Source organism: Coturnix japonica, chromosome 1, assembly GCF_054131305.1.
Source record: "Coturnix japonica strain WE chromosome 1, WE-NBRP24, whole genome shotgun sequence".
Lineage (NCBI taxonomy): Eukaryota > Metazoa > Chordata > Aves > Galliformes > Phasianidae > Coturnix > Coturnix japonica.
In genome coordinates, this window is record NC_140663.1 from 65497817 (window position 1) to 65512102 (window position 14286).

At 36.2% G+C, this 14286-nt stretch overlaps 1 protein-coding gene across 3 annotated transcripts in view; it reads right to left on the reverse strand.

The window, feature by feature from the left end:
• Positions 1-365: 365 nt before the first annotated feature.
• NTF3 (neurotrophin 3) overlaps positions 366-14286 on the reverse strand; it is a 53365-nt gene continuing 39444 nt past the window's right edge. For 2 of the 3 annotated variants that reach the window (XM_015871474.3, XM_085522282.1), the window contains one exon: positions 366-3993. In XM_015871474.3, the coding sequence (XP_015726960.1) occupies positions 3199-3993 (795 nt within the window). In that variant the 3' untranslated portion in view covers positions 366-3198. Of the gene's footprint in view, positions 3994-13088; positions 13225-14286 lie in introns of those variants that run through there. The other variant, XM_085522279.1, reaches the window with a different exon arrangement.

The following is a 14286-nucleotide window of genomic DNA, read 5'->3' on the forward strand; positions in this document are numbered from 1 at the left end:
GAGGAACATATTTTACTGTTGTTAAATGGACTGTAAAAAAAAAAAAAAAAAAAAAAGGGGGGGGGGGAAAGGGGGGGAAAGGGGGGGGGAAAAACTAGAGAAAATTTAGTTTGACACAGAAAGGCAATTTCAGAATAGCATTCAGTCATTTGGGAGAAAAGTTAAGTAAAATGTGTGTTTATAATGATCTATTGTTGAAATAATATTGACAATATATTGGAACTGCCTAATAGGAGTGAGTTTAATTATTTTTTTTTTAACTTAATTTTACTTAAAAAGAAAATATCAGATAGGAAACTTTTAATTCAGTGTGCCATCACTGGAGTCGACAATAAAATCATCCCACGCTATAGGAAAAACAGAACTAAGCTTTAACAAATTTATTACAGGCTTTGTTTACAAACTTGTTACAAAATTATACAGCATCTTATGTGTACACAGATTTTACAAGAACATTTAACTGATGTGTGCAATTGCTCTGCTCTCTGATTGAAATCTTCAGGTTTTTCTTCACTCGTGGCCTGATGCAGCTTTCCCCACAGCATCTTTTTGTTGACTTCAATGGAAGTTGGATCATATCCAAAGTGTAACACTTCTGTTCATTGCTATACTGAGGTAAAAAAGAGGCAGCTGATCCCATAACCTTTTGCACCCTGTTTCTTTCCTATTTAATGTTTCTGGTGTTATATTTACTCTGATGTGTTTTTGCTGGGCATTTAGAAAACACACAATGCACTGGAGATGTTAAGAATCATAATGACTTTCTTAACTTGTCTAACAAATTGTGCATTTTAAACACATGAAGAATGATCATCCTTTGATTTTCAGTGGTAGAAATAACTCGGTTATTATCAATTCTGATGTTAATTATGTTGCTATAATAATACATTTTCTCACCTGAATTTAGTATACCTTCTCTGGATATACAGTGATGTAAACAAGAGCACCATCCATACTCCAGGAACAACGAATTTACCAATTAATGGGATGTAAGCAACAGTGTCTATTCAAGTTCAGTGGATGTTCTTCTTATAGACCTAATTTATGCATGAAGAATGGAGACCTCTAAAGTTAATGATACACGACAATATCTGTTCTCAGTTACTCACCACATCTGAAAATAATCTCTGTTTAGAAATTTTGTGTGTAAAATTAGGTTTATAACCTGGATTTTTTTTCAGTGGGACAGTCCTCTTAAAAATATGCTTCTCCTCACAATCAGAAAAATTAATAGTCAGGGTTTATTATAACTTACACTTTTCTGCCAGTAAAAATAGCACAAGACCTGTTGGGGGTGTTCTTTTGTTTGTTTTCCAAGGAGGGAGAATTCAGGAAAAAAATCTAATCACTTTTATTAGATACTGAGTTGCTTGTTATGTCATATTACTTTTCCTCTGAGGTAAATACCCTGGCCCCTGGCCTCATATTGAAAACTGAGAAAAATCTCAAAAAAAAAAAAAAAAAAAAATTAAATAAAAAAATAAAGCTTTGTTTATGGCCTCCCCTCCAGAATTATCCCTCCATTCTCCAGCCTAGTTTTGAGAGTGTCAGCTATTCCCCTGCTTGTGCTCATGAGAAACTTGTCCATTTTATGATGTGTAGGGCTCTCTGCAAGGGATTAGGGGAGACCACACAATTTGCTGCATTGGTCACCTGTTACAAAGTTGATTCTCCAGTAGTATATGAATAAAGGCACCTTATCGCCATCTTTTTGCACATGATCTTATTTTCATTTCTGATGTGGAACGTGCTACAGCAATGAAAGCCGTGATGTAAAAATTTAAGAAAGACCACTATAGCTGCTTTTTTGAAGGGCTTTGTTTTGAGCACTGATTGTGGATTAAGAATGATGAAAACGGATGATTTATGTGTTTCAATCTTAGTTCTATTGTCCAAAATCCATGACATATCTCTAATTTACTTTTATGACAGTAAGGTGCCATTCGGGACATAATACAGCTAATGTAGAATGGCCCTTGTCTTCAGGTAGAGTAATTATTAGTGTCCTCACTGGAGCTACATGACAATGCAAAAAAGAGTTTGAGGTATATGTTAGCAAGTTTTTCTTCCCAAACCGCAATCCTGTGTGATTGAATAAATTCATTATAGCTATGGTTTACCTGAATTATAATGACAATATGGCTCAAAAAGAAAAATAAAATCGTTTCTATCTCTCTGAAAGGTACCAAGTTTGTTGTGAGGTTCTTCCATTTTTTCCTCCATTAAAAACGGGGACTGTGTACTGTGTTACTCAGGAGAACAGTTTCATATGGGTGTGTGGCTTTGACAGCCATTCCAGGATGTAATCTCTTTATTACAATTCTTAATTCCTCTTTTAACATTAAGACAATACTGCCTTTGTTTCTAATTTCAAAATTCAGATAGAGAAGAATGATGTGAAAATTATGCATAGATAATAGATCAGTGTAGAAGATACTACAAAATAAATAAATACTATATCCAGAAGGAATAATCATTTATGTATTAATGATCCATTTAGATCTGCTCTTGGTCTCATTAGTTTAGTCACAAATATTTTAGATTCTTAAAATACTGTTTATAAGATTACTTGTCAGCATTAGAAATCATTGCAGAACTAATGTCCTTTAAAAACAACAGTGGCTGCCTTGATTATAAACAATCATCCTGAAATGCCAACAGGGAAAATGGTAATTTAATTGACAAAACTGACACAATAAAAAAAAATTGTATTATACAGTTACTTGGTGACTCTGACAACATCAGCTGCAGGCTACAACTCATATTTTAGTTCTTTTTTGCTTTGGTAGCGAGGAATTGATACTGAATCCAATTAAACGTGAATGAATAGTGAGAAATATAAATATGTGTACAACTCTTGATTTTGACCTGATTTTTAACAAGTTTACTAAGTGACTGTCACTGGTGTGACAATACTGAATCAAGAATACTGATTTTACACAGATTTCATGGTCAGGTTATGGTGTTCTGCCAACAAACAGTGTCACAAACATAGTCTAAAAAAATCTGGATCTGTCCATAGCAGAGGCACACAGCCTTTAGTTTTGTTTATTGAGAGAGAAAGCTTATATGCTGCTGATTTGCTGAAGTTTAATAAATAAAGTCAACTTATAATATATAAAACAATATAAACATTTTTATGCTACATGCATATAATATAATTTAAAGTAATAACTTATATAGCAAAGAGATGCAGATTTATGTTCTTCCTATTTTTCTTGACAATGCACACACACAGGAGGTGTCTATTCTTATCCATCTCCAGCCTACAAGTTTATTGTTTTCTGAAGTCAGTGCTCTAACATAAGTTTGGGATGTCTTGCATTGGGAGTTCCAGTGCTTGTCATCAATGCCTCGGCAGCCATTTTTAACAGGTTTGGCTTCTTTACACCTTGTTTCATAAAAATATTGCTTAACTGGAGAGTTGCCTGTTTTGATTTCTCCTAGTACAGTTACCTGGTGTCCTCTAATGTCAATAGCAGATGATTTGTCCGTGACCCATAAGCTTTCACTGTCACAAACAGAATATTCCCCTCGGTGGCTCTTGTGCTCTGCATACCTTTTCCTCCGAGAGGTAATGTTTAATACCACTGAATTTCCAACATAATCCTCCGTGAGGTACAGTGGTGGTGGTTCCAGTGGTGTGTTATCACTCAGGAGAACTCGAGGAGAGCTGTAGCGTCTCTGCTGCCTTAGAAGGTCTGTATCCATTGAAATAACTGGCTGAAAGTCTGATTTCACATTTTCATCTCCATCCATCTCCTGGTGGTCCTCTACTTTCTGCACTATGTTTTGATTGTTTTCCTTGACATCTATCATCTGCTTGGAAAGCCTGTTTTTCAAAATGTCTGCCCGAATTAGTTTAAGAATGAGAGAATTCATTGAATCTTCTGGCAAACTCCTTTGATCCATATTGGTTGACTGAATGCCACGAAGATATGTAAGAAATATCACATAAAACAAGATGGACATCACCTTGTTCACCTGTAAGATCTACAAAGAAACAGAATGTCAAGATAAAAGAAATTAAATAAGATTTACTAAATGCTGTAAACATAAATATTTGGATTCATTTTTAATGTTTTATGTATTATGCAGTAAGGATAGATACAGATAGGCTATGTGTATTTTAACATATTATTTAATTTTATTCTGTAATAAATGCAAACATTTTACAATTTCTTTATTCAGTATTTAATCAACGTATCATGCACTTTTCAGAATGATCTCATTCCTTGCATAGTGACAGACGTGCCAGTTAAGTCCCATCTCCAAAAAGTTAGGTAGCTACTCTTGGGAAAGCATGACCAAGCCTTGATAGTGAACAGATGCTAAATCACTTTTGCAGAGTCTGTTCTGATGAGTGGATGATTTCAAAGACACAAGGAAAGTAGCAGACTCTCAAGCGATATAAAATGAAAAAGTTCTGACTTTGCTAAGTGTCTAGAATTTGCATGGGTTGAAATCTCAAGATTACATCAAATTTCTTTATATCAATTGGCTTATATCTAACCTTAAGAGCATCATCATACACTGAGAAATACAGTGTTTGAGTAGTGCTCTCTCACTCATGAATTGAGTATTCTTGGAGAGAAAATACACAATTAAACTGTAAAGTTGTGTTTCTTATATTTTGAACATCAAAAACCAATGCTTAGGCTTTTATAATACAAGTAGGAAGTTCAGATAGATCCACTGAGCATTTATTTATTTATTTATTTATTTGTTGTGGTTCTTTTCTGGACTGGGGCCTGTTTCCTATTTTAGTTTATTTTTTTATAAAGTTCCCTTGTTTCATGAGTGGAGCAAAAGTGACTTAAGATAAAAATATTCATTGACAGGAGGAAGACTCTCTCCCCACTCACTGCTCTTGAAAATGAAGAGTTTTGTTCAAACAGATCAAAATGAACTTACTGAAGACTGAAATTTTGAAAAATGTGGATCCTGTGCTTCTTGTTTGTACTGCTCTTTGCCATACTATGCTCAGTGTGGATTCCTGCATTGTCTTCCCAATTTAGCTTTTCAGTATCTTCTGGAAGCCCTTTGGCCACTTCTGGTTTAATCTTTCTATTATACTGAACTTGAGAACTGTGAGCATTTGTGTAAGAAAGTGTTTTTTCCCTTGCGGATAACTGTTTATTTTGCATTTGCAATTGAATTTAAATGAAACTAATATTCACTGTCAAATATAAAATCATAGAAGAAAACCACTGACTTTGAAGCAGACCAACTGAAATTTTTAAACAGGCAGTGGATTGAAGATGAAAATGTTAAACTCATGTTGTTACAGAACTGTTATGCCACATGAGAGGCCCTGGGTGAAGTACTGCTTCAAATGACTGAAAACAGTCTTGAATTTCATTCTTCCACACTGCAAACTAGTCCACCATATGTCAGTTTTCTAGCATTCTGGAATGAAGTCACAGACTCAGAAAACTGCAGAACAGCTGACGTTGCAAGGATCCTTAGGAGATCACCTGGTCTAATATTTCTTTCCAACAGGGTCAGCTGGAGCAGCTTGCACAGGACTATGTCCAGTCATTTTATTAATCTCTTTATGGATGAACACTCCAAAACCTATTCAGGCAATCTGTTCCAGTGTTTTATCACCCTCATCATAAAAAAATTAAAAATAACACTTCTTTCAGTAGTTTCTTCTATTTCAGTTTGTGCTCATTTCTTGTCATTTTATGGAACATACTCAGTGGAGTTTATCTCCACCTTCTTTACTTTTTCCCACTGAGTATTTCTACACTTCAGTAAGATCATTCTGAGAGTTTCCCTCCTACAGGCTGAGCAGTACCATCTATCTCAGCCTCTCTTTGTATGATATTCCCTTCGTCATCTTTGTTTCGGTATGTCTGTGTCTCCCATACTGGGGGGCCCAGAACTGGACTGAGCACTGCAGATGTGACTTTACCGGAACTGAGTAAAGAAAAAGAATCACCTTCATTGAATTGCTGGCAATGTTTTGGGTACTGTGTGTTTTCTCAGAAGCAATTGCAGAGAAATCTGACCTTTTAAAATAAAATTTTCTATTTCAACAAACCATTTTCTGTTTAAGAAGGAAAAAAAAAAAAAAAAAGACGGGGGAAAAGGAACAAAGCAAGCCTCCTTTTAGCAACAGTGAGTCCCCTCTTTGTAGTTTGGAACTGCAGCAAAATCAGAGCTATGCTCTGTGGATGTCCTTTTATGGACAAGAAATGTGTTTTCTCCATTCTCAGTTTGTCACAGTATGAGTTCGCCTAAATCTAGACAGTTGTTTGCAGCAAAGCTATATTTTGAAAGAAATTCTTAGATTTGCAGTTACCATGCAGTTACTGTCATACCTAAATAAATGCTAACTTCATGTAGATGGATCTCAGCAACCAGACAGAGCTGCATAAAAAGACCTTTTCCGGTGCAATTTAGTTTGCCCTTGGTAAGTTACATTCTTTATAAAACAGAAAAGACATTTTAAAACATGTGTCATCCAGTAGATTTCTCATAGCACACAGAAGAGCTAACTCACACATAATGCAACACACAAGGCCATAGAACAGTGAGGAAAGCTCTGAGAACACACCACTCAAAAGCTAAAAGCATTATTCATGCCAGCATGCAGCTGCATGTAATCACTGGTCTGCTTCATTTCAAAACTAAGTGGCACTAGCAAAATACACAAGTTGGAGCAGGTGATGAGGTGAGAAAAGTGAGACTAGAGTTCCTGCAAACTCCATTTAATGTCGTACTGCACGCAGATAGGGTTAGAGACCTCAAAATCAAATCACTTCAAATAAACTGTTTTTTCTTACCCATGGCAGAACTATGTTAATGGTAAGAATCTTTTGTTGAAAAATATTTTGTTGAACCTAAAATAAAATGTCTTATAAATTTGGTGGGAAAGGTATATAATGCCCTGAAATTTAACCTGCAGTTTAACTTAATCTTTCTAAGTTATGTGCTACAAACAGTAAATTGTTTCATAACAAATCTTTATGGTTTTCTGACATGTTTTGGGGTCCGGAATTTGGAAAGAAAATGCAAAGATTGAGTTAAAGAAATTAAAGGTTTTAGTAATCTACTATGAGACAGTTCTCCTAGGAGCTATGTTTACCTGTGAAGATAGTGGTGTATTCAGAAATTCCGATCTAGAAAGATCATGTAAAGTTGACTGTGACACACAGCCTACTTGACATTAAGGTATATAACCTTACCTGACTTAAGTGAGTCTTCAGCATATATCAAGTATAACCTTACATAAAATTGAATCAGTATAATTATCTTTCTGTGTAATATGCACTATACCTGACCTTCTTTTTCTGTGGCTGTAGAAGATTTTAGAGATCTCATTGTAATCTGGAAAAATTGACCTAGCATCTTCTCTGGCTTTATATCAAAATGTATCCCTTATGTTTATGATGAACTCATCATTTGACTAGGAACTCAGTGCTGGAAGAATATCATGGTAAATACCTTGATTCACTTTGTGCCTGTAGCCTCCTGTACCCCCAAGTTCCATTTCCATTCCATGTACTGGTAATTCAGGAAGGTCTGCTGACATATTCCATAAAACTTTTATCCTGAACTGCTGACAATCTTTGGATTTGGTTTGGTTTCATCTTTTACTATTCTATGTAGTCTAGATATTTGGGATGCAGCTTTGATGCTTTGAGCTACTGCTAGACTCTTGCTAGAGGTGATTTAGAAGACTGGGGTGGGTACATGGTTCAAAGAAGCCATTAAATTTGGTCAGAAAACACTGTGCTATGTGAAATTTGGAGAAGTACTGGATATCAAAGTAGGAAATCATTATTTTCTTCATATTAGTCCCTTTGCATAGTGTCAGTTTCCCCTTACTCAGATATGCCACCTCAGTTTTCAAAAGTGATTGAAAACATCAACAGGAGCAAAGATCCTTAGCAGAGCTAGAAGTAGAACTAAATGGCAATTAAGCAGTCTGAACGGCATAGAGGACTGACTGGAATAGACATCACATTGTGGCAGGAAAGCCAGCAAAAACTGATAGTATATGGAGCAGATTGTTAATGTTCACTAAACAAGTTTGACTTGGAGACTGCTGACATTCATGGCAAAGCATGTAAAAAGAAACATTAGTAAAAAATTTGATGCATTGCAAAGTTCTTAGATCTTTCAAGTGCAGCTTAGCTTTATTTTATTTTAATGGTTTATATTCCTGTGATGTTGACGGGGCATTGATGCTGTCTAACATGTGTCTTGAAGACGTCCTAAATTAAGGAGAAATAAATAATCTTACCTATTATTTTCATTAAGAAATGAAATCTCCAGCAGACTCTGGTAAATTACTTTCCAATCTATTCTGACACAATGCTTTACAGAAGATTGGAAAGCTTTCTTTTGTTTTATTTGTGGTGATTAAAAATAATAAATACTTTTTATTTTGATTACACTCTGAACAGTCTACACAGCTGAAGAGCAAAATGTCATTTAATATGTGCTGTGAAAATAGTGAAACCCTAGTACTGTGAGACACAGCCTAAGTATCCACTTTTAAGTCAGTGCTGAGAGGAGCCAGAATAGAAGCTGGTGGGACTGGTGAATTTTTCATTCAGCACTGTAATACCCAAAATGATTTATGTAAGTCAGCTTGAAGTATGTGGCACTTTTGAAAAAATGTAAGAGCAGCCTTACTTTTTTTTTCTTTTCTTTTTTTTTTTTTTTCCCAGACTGAGCATTGATCATTTGTGGTGGCTGGCTGACAGCATATTCAGGCTTTTGCCTGATAACAGTGCAATTATTCTCATTGCTTGCTAAACTGTTTTCACAAACTCTTGGAAAACAAGAAGTAACAAAATGCTTTTTTCATTTTCTAATCTGTCCAACTTCATTGAGAAGAAATGCAGCCCTTACCTTCTGTGCTTCAGGAGAGAATGAAAATGCACAGAATGAAAAATATCACTGCATCATGAATATTCAGATGGCAGAAGATAGATTATGAAATAATCGTGTATTTACATTTGCACCATATTTCAGAATAGAAATTGACTGTTGATACAACATATGCCTTCAGAAGAATTTATTATGATAGATGGCTGCAAAGCAGTGAGATCCCCAAGAGATGCTATGATCCTCCTGAATATTTCTGCTTCTCGAAACACAGAAATTTAAACATACAGAGTTTGAAACCAAAGATTTCACAAGACACTGGCCTACTACGAAGCCTGATATTTCAGACATAAAATCAAGTGGGACTGGGTTATGGCAGCTCTATGTGTTAACCCTCCCATTCTTGGGGACAACCAAACTTAAGCTAGAGTGGAGGAATTTGAAACAAATTCATTCCCCTTGCAAATGGGCTGGGGAGTAGGGAAACACACTGTATCTGAGGAGGAGGGACCCACAGTACATCAGTGGCTTTTAATTTAACTCAGTTGCTCAAAGCCATTTTCAAGAGAGAACACATCTCAGCACTGATAGCCTCCAGTGAGAGGTATACATATAATACACTGCAGTAATGGAATTAAGCCTACTGAGCCACTGTTGTTCACTCTTTAAGAAGTTAAATACTCAAGTATGAAAAGCTCACTTGCACTTCAAATTACTTGTTAATACTAATTACTAATTACTACTTATTACATTAGGAATCTTGACCCTACTTTTCTCTACAGAAAGCTTTCCTGACTGTTGAGGGCTTTCTGAGGGACAGTGTTGTGATAATACATCTCCTGTGAGGAGTAAACTGCTTTTAGAACTGTTAAACACACTATGTAGATCTGCAGCAACTTTGGTTCTTTTCTGATGCAGCTGATTGCAACTTTGTTTGTCTGAGTTTGACCCTTCTGCAAATGTATCTTTTTGGAGATCAGAATGTAATCAATTTACGGTTACCTATCTGTTTCTAAGAGAAGGGACAGGAGCAGTTCCTCAGTGCTTGCCTTACTACTTGGAACAACTGCTTCTCACACCTTGTGTAATGGTAATTCCACTATGGCTTGACCCTGCACCTTCGTCCCACCACCACTGACATGGAATTCGAGGCAGCTGAGACCTCCCAGAGGTCTTCTAGCTATCCCACCAAGAGACTCAAATATATACACATTATTATGTGTATCATCTGCAGTATGATGTAGCTGCTCTGTGATCAGCTACAGAAGCAGGAAGACATTTCCTCAGTCACAGCTAGGTCTTTTTCTATTTTAATTTCTTTCCTCATTTATATTTTTGTGACATGATGATTACACCTGTCTGCTTCTGCCCAGAATGCCATCATGCAGTTTTGCACTAACCAGATGAGTAATTAATCTGTATATTGAGAAGGTCAGGGTGAGGCCATGGGAGGCTTGGATCCTGCTTCTTCTAATGTGCTGAAAGATTTTAGTAGAGTCAAAATCTCTGTTCATGACTTTCTACATCTACAAAATAAAGAATTCCATGGAATGATTTGGCATTTTGTTATCCTGGATAAATACTCAAACATCCTTTGCTTTCTCCCTCAAAGAGATGTCTGTTGTTGCCCTACTAAGATTAAGGATTTTATCTCTCCTCATGAGGCTCGACAACATTACAGTATCATGCCCTTTGTACTATATGGGAGATGTCTGTCTGTTTAGAGACTAATGAGACATTTAACATAAATATTCCGTAAATGTTCTCAATGTAAATCATCCCGTTTTCTTTTAGAGCTCTCATGTCACAGATATTTGAGCACTCCAAAAATATTTATCTGCATTAATACAGAAAAAAAAAAAAAAAAAAAAAAAAAAAGGTTGGGGGGGTTGGAGGATGCTCTTGCTCATGTTTTAAACAGACTGGAAACAGAGAGGTCAGATGTAATTTAAAAGGTTGTACAGGCATTCTGTCACAAACCTGGAGTACACAGAATATGTTTATGTGTTTTTATTCTACACTGACTGCATCAGAAAGCCCATCTGGAATGTTGTATGGTAAGTTGATCACTAGTGCAATAACTGTGAAATGTATGGAAATAAAAATAACACCGTCAGAGATAAACAATTAGCCCCAACTTAGTCATCAGAAAGAATTAAAGCTGTAGCTGGGGTAAACAATTTCTGCAAAAGTCTTCTGCTTTCATATTATTCACTGTGTAGCTCTGAAAATTGTGTAAGGTAACAAAAAATCTAAGGGTCAAATTCATAGTTAAATCAATAAATTCCAATGACTTGATTAGGTCTGTGTTAATTTTACAAAATCTTTGCCCATGCTTTTGCAATTTTCAGTTTGCTTGTTTGAGGTTTTTTGTTTGTTTGTTTTGATTTGTTTTTAATCATTTGAAAAAATAGAAAGCACAGGAACTAAACCATGATGGTCATATAAGGTTAAATACTATTTTAATTGCTAATTGTTAATAGCAAAAGGGTCACACAGCAAGCAAATTAAATTTGCAGCAGAATTGAGAAGGTATGCAAACAGCAGTTAGCAAAAAAAAATATGATCATCTCTGCTGAGGAGATGAAGACATAAAATATTGGCAAACAAATTCAAAATGAGAGTCAAACTAGAAATTACAAGTTAGTATACTGGGAGAATAATGATTGTGAGCAAAGACTGAAGAATTACTGAAAACTTTAGAAAGCTGTAGTATTTAGAAAGGTGCAATATTTAATAAACACAATTACCATGGCATTGCATTGCAGAGCTAGGAAGGAATTGGCCATTTTTGTAGCACAGCAGAAAAATCAGGAAAGCTGCTGGAAAGCTGGAAGGTATTGTCATATGAAAATAAAATGAAGAAAGAGCAGCAAAAAAGACTAGACTGTTTGTACAACGGACCTTTAAGGAATTTGCGCTGAATATGCGAGTTTTTGCTATATTGTGACAAAAAAGGCACACCAGCAAACCTAGTGCAAAGATCTAAGAAAGTGTAAACACTGCTAAAAGCGAGCACTCACTTTAGGGTGTGGCAAAGTAATGCGGTCAGGAAAAATGAAACTAAACTAAAAAAGAGAAGTTAGGCTGATCATCAAAAGAAATTCTCAAGCTCTACAAGATGTTTGCAAACAAGCCCAAAGCCATATCAAAGAGGCCTGTTTTTACGTTTTGCTACAGCCCTGAAACTCCATCTAAATCTTTTTTTTTTCTTTCTTTTTTTTCTTTTTTTTTTAAACTCTTTGACAATCCTTTCAAGTCAATCTGGATCTACTTTGGCTCAAGCAGGGCCAATAAATTGTTTTGTATTAGTCCGACAACGGTTCCTGTTTCTCCTTCTGGTAGGATATGAAAGAGCAGCCTTTTAGAGACTTTGCAAAGTAAGATATGAGGTATAAAAACATCCGAGGTGTTTTAATACTTGCATTCCCACTGGATGAATCATTTACATGCAGGATTTTTTCTTTTCAAGAAAAAAATGAGGGATTTTCAAAAACATATTTTTAGATTAGATTTTCTGGTGTTAAAAAACACAAGCAAAGAAGCCTTTCAAACTGTGAAACTCAAAATAATGTTTTGCTGGAATTTACTTTGAAAGCAAGAGGATTTCTGTTTTGTTTTGCTTTGTTTTGTTTTGAAAACGGAAACTTTCCTCATCTGTCTTTTTAATTTTCTAATTTTTTTTATTATTATTATTTTTAATTTTTTATAAAGTAAGGAATAAAGTCAAATCAAACAAGCAAGCAGAATTCCAAAGCAAGTGTCAGAACTCTAAAAGTATTAGACCCTCACTATGAAGTCCCAGATCCCTCGACCTTTTTAATGGGTACAGGCAAAGCTCATATTCAGAAGGAACAGAGATAGAGGAATTGCCAGTCGGAAGGTAAGTGACCTTTCATTTAGTTTGAATGAAAATTCTGGAACAGAACCTGGGACACTTTTGTTGAAAAGAGAGCTTCTCTTCCATTTTCTGAAGGCTTTACTGTGACCTGAGAATGCACATTTGCCTAGAAAGCAGGAATGCTATTTGGGTAATAACGTATCTCTCAAGGTCTGTAAAGTACCATTTGATTAGAAGGGGCAGCATTCTGGCTCAAGAGCTTCTCCTAGGCACTGCATGAGCCTTGCTGTGTCTCCACATGTAATGCACTGCTGCCTCAGCTGTGTTCCATGGGACTGGGACTGTCATTGTGCAAGGGGCTCAGTTGAGAAGCCCTATTTCATTTTAACTAAAACTGCACCTGTGTTTGCTTTGCAAAATCCCTTGGCTCCCGGTTGCTTAAAAGCTGTGCAGAAATACATCCTTGGCAATTTTGTGAATCGAATCAAGTTTGTTTTCTGAAATGCCTCTCCATGCTCCTCAAAGGTTCACGAACCTCCAAATACAAAAGACAACATGTTAGACATACATGTGCAAAGTTTGGGATATAGATGCTGTGAAGGCAGGATTTCTGAAGGACAAGAGGCCTGGTCCAAACAAATTAAATCACCAGAAAGGTCTCACGAGTTTAGTACAAACTGGACAAGTCTTCTGCAGATAAAGGGGTGGTGGATGTGGATACAGACAGTGGCTGTTGGATCCTTGCTTTTTCATACATGTAAAATGTAACTCTATTGTTTGTGTTCAGACCATAATAAGGAATTTTTACTGCACAATAAAACTAATACATCTTTCATGAGAATTGCACAGGTGCAGCAGTTTGCTCATAGCTAGCTTACAATATCCTTAAAGTCATTCTCAGAGAAAAGCAGTCTGTATTTCTTATAGAACATAGGCAAGTGTTGGAAATGTAAGATTATAGGTTTTTCTCACAAAATCATAGAATTGCAGGGGTTGGAAAGGACTTCAAGAGATGATCGAGTCCAATCTCTCCTCCCCCCCTCTGGCTAAAGATTCCCAACAATAGGTTGCACTTGTCTTGAATATCTCCAGAGAAGGTGAATCTACAACCTCTCTGGGTGAGCTACTCAAGTGCTTTGTAGCTCTGTAAAACTTACCATAAAGAAATTCTTCTGCATGTTTATTTGTAACATCCTATATTCAAGTTTTAGGACATTACTCCTTTTCCTAACACAACACAAGAAGAACAACACTGAGAAGAGCCTCGCCTCATCCATTTGCTTCCAACCTCCCTTTTAGACATTTATAAACATTAAACAAATTCCTCCTCAGCCTTCTTTTCTTCAGGCTGAACAGTCCCAGATCTCTTAGCCTTTTCTCATTAGGGTGATACTCCAGGTTCCTAACCATGTTTGTAGCCTTCTGATGGACTTTCTCTAGAAGTTTTGTATCTCTCTTGAACTGGGGAGCCCAGATCTGGACACAGCACTCCAGATGTGGCCTCACTAGGGCAGAGTGGAAGGGATAGATCACTTCCCTCAGCCTGCTGGCCACACTCTTTTTTAATGCACCCCCAGGATATTACTGGTCTTCTTTGT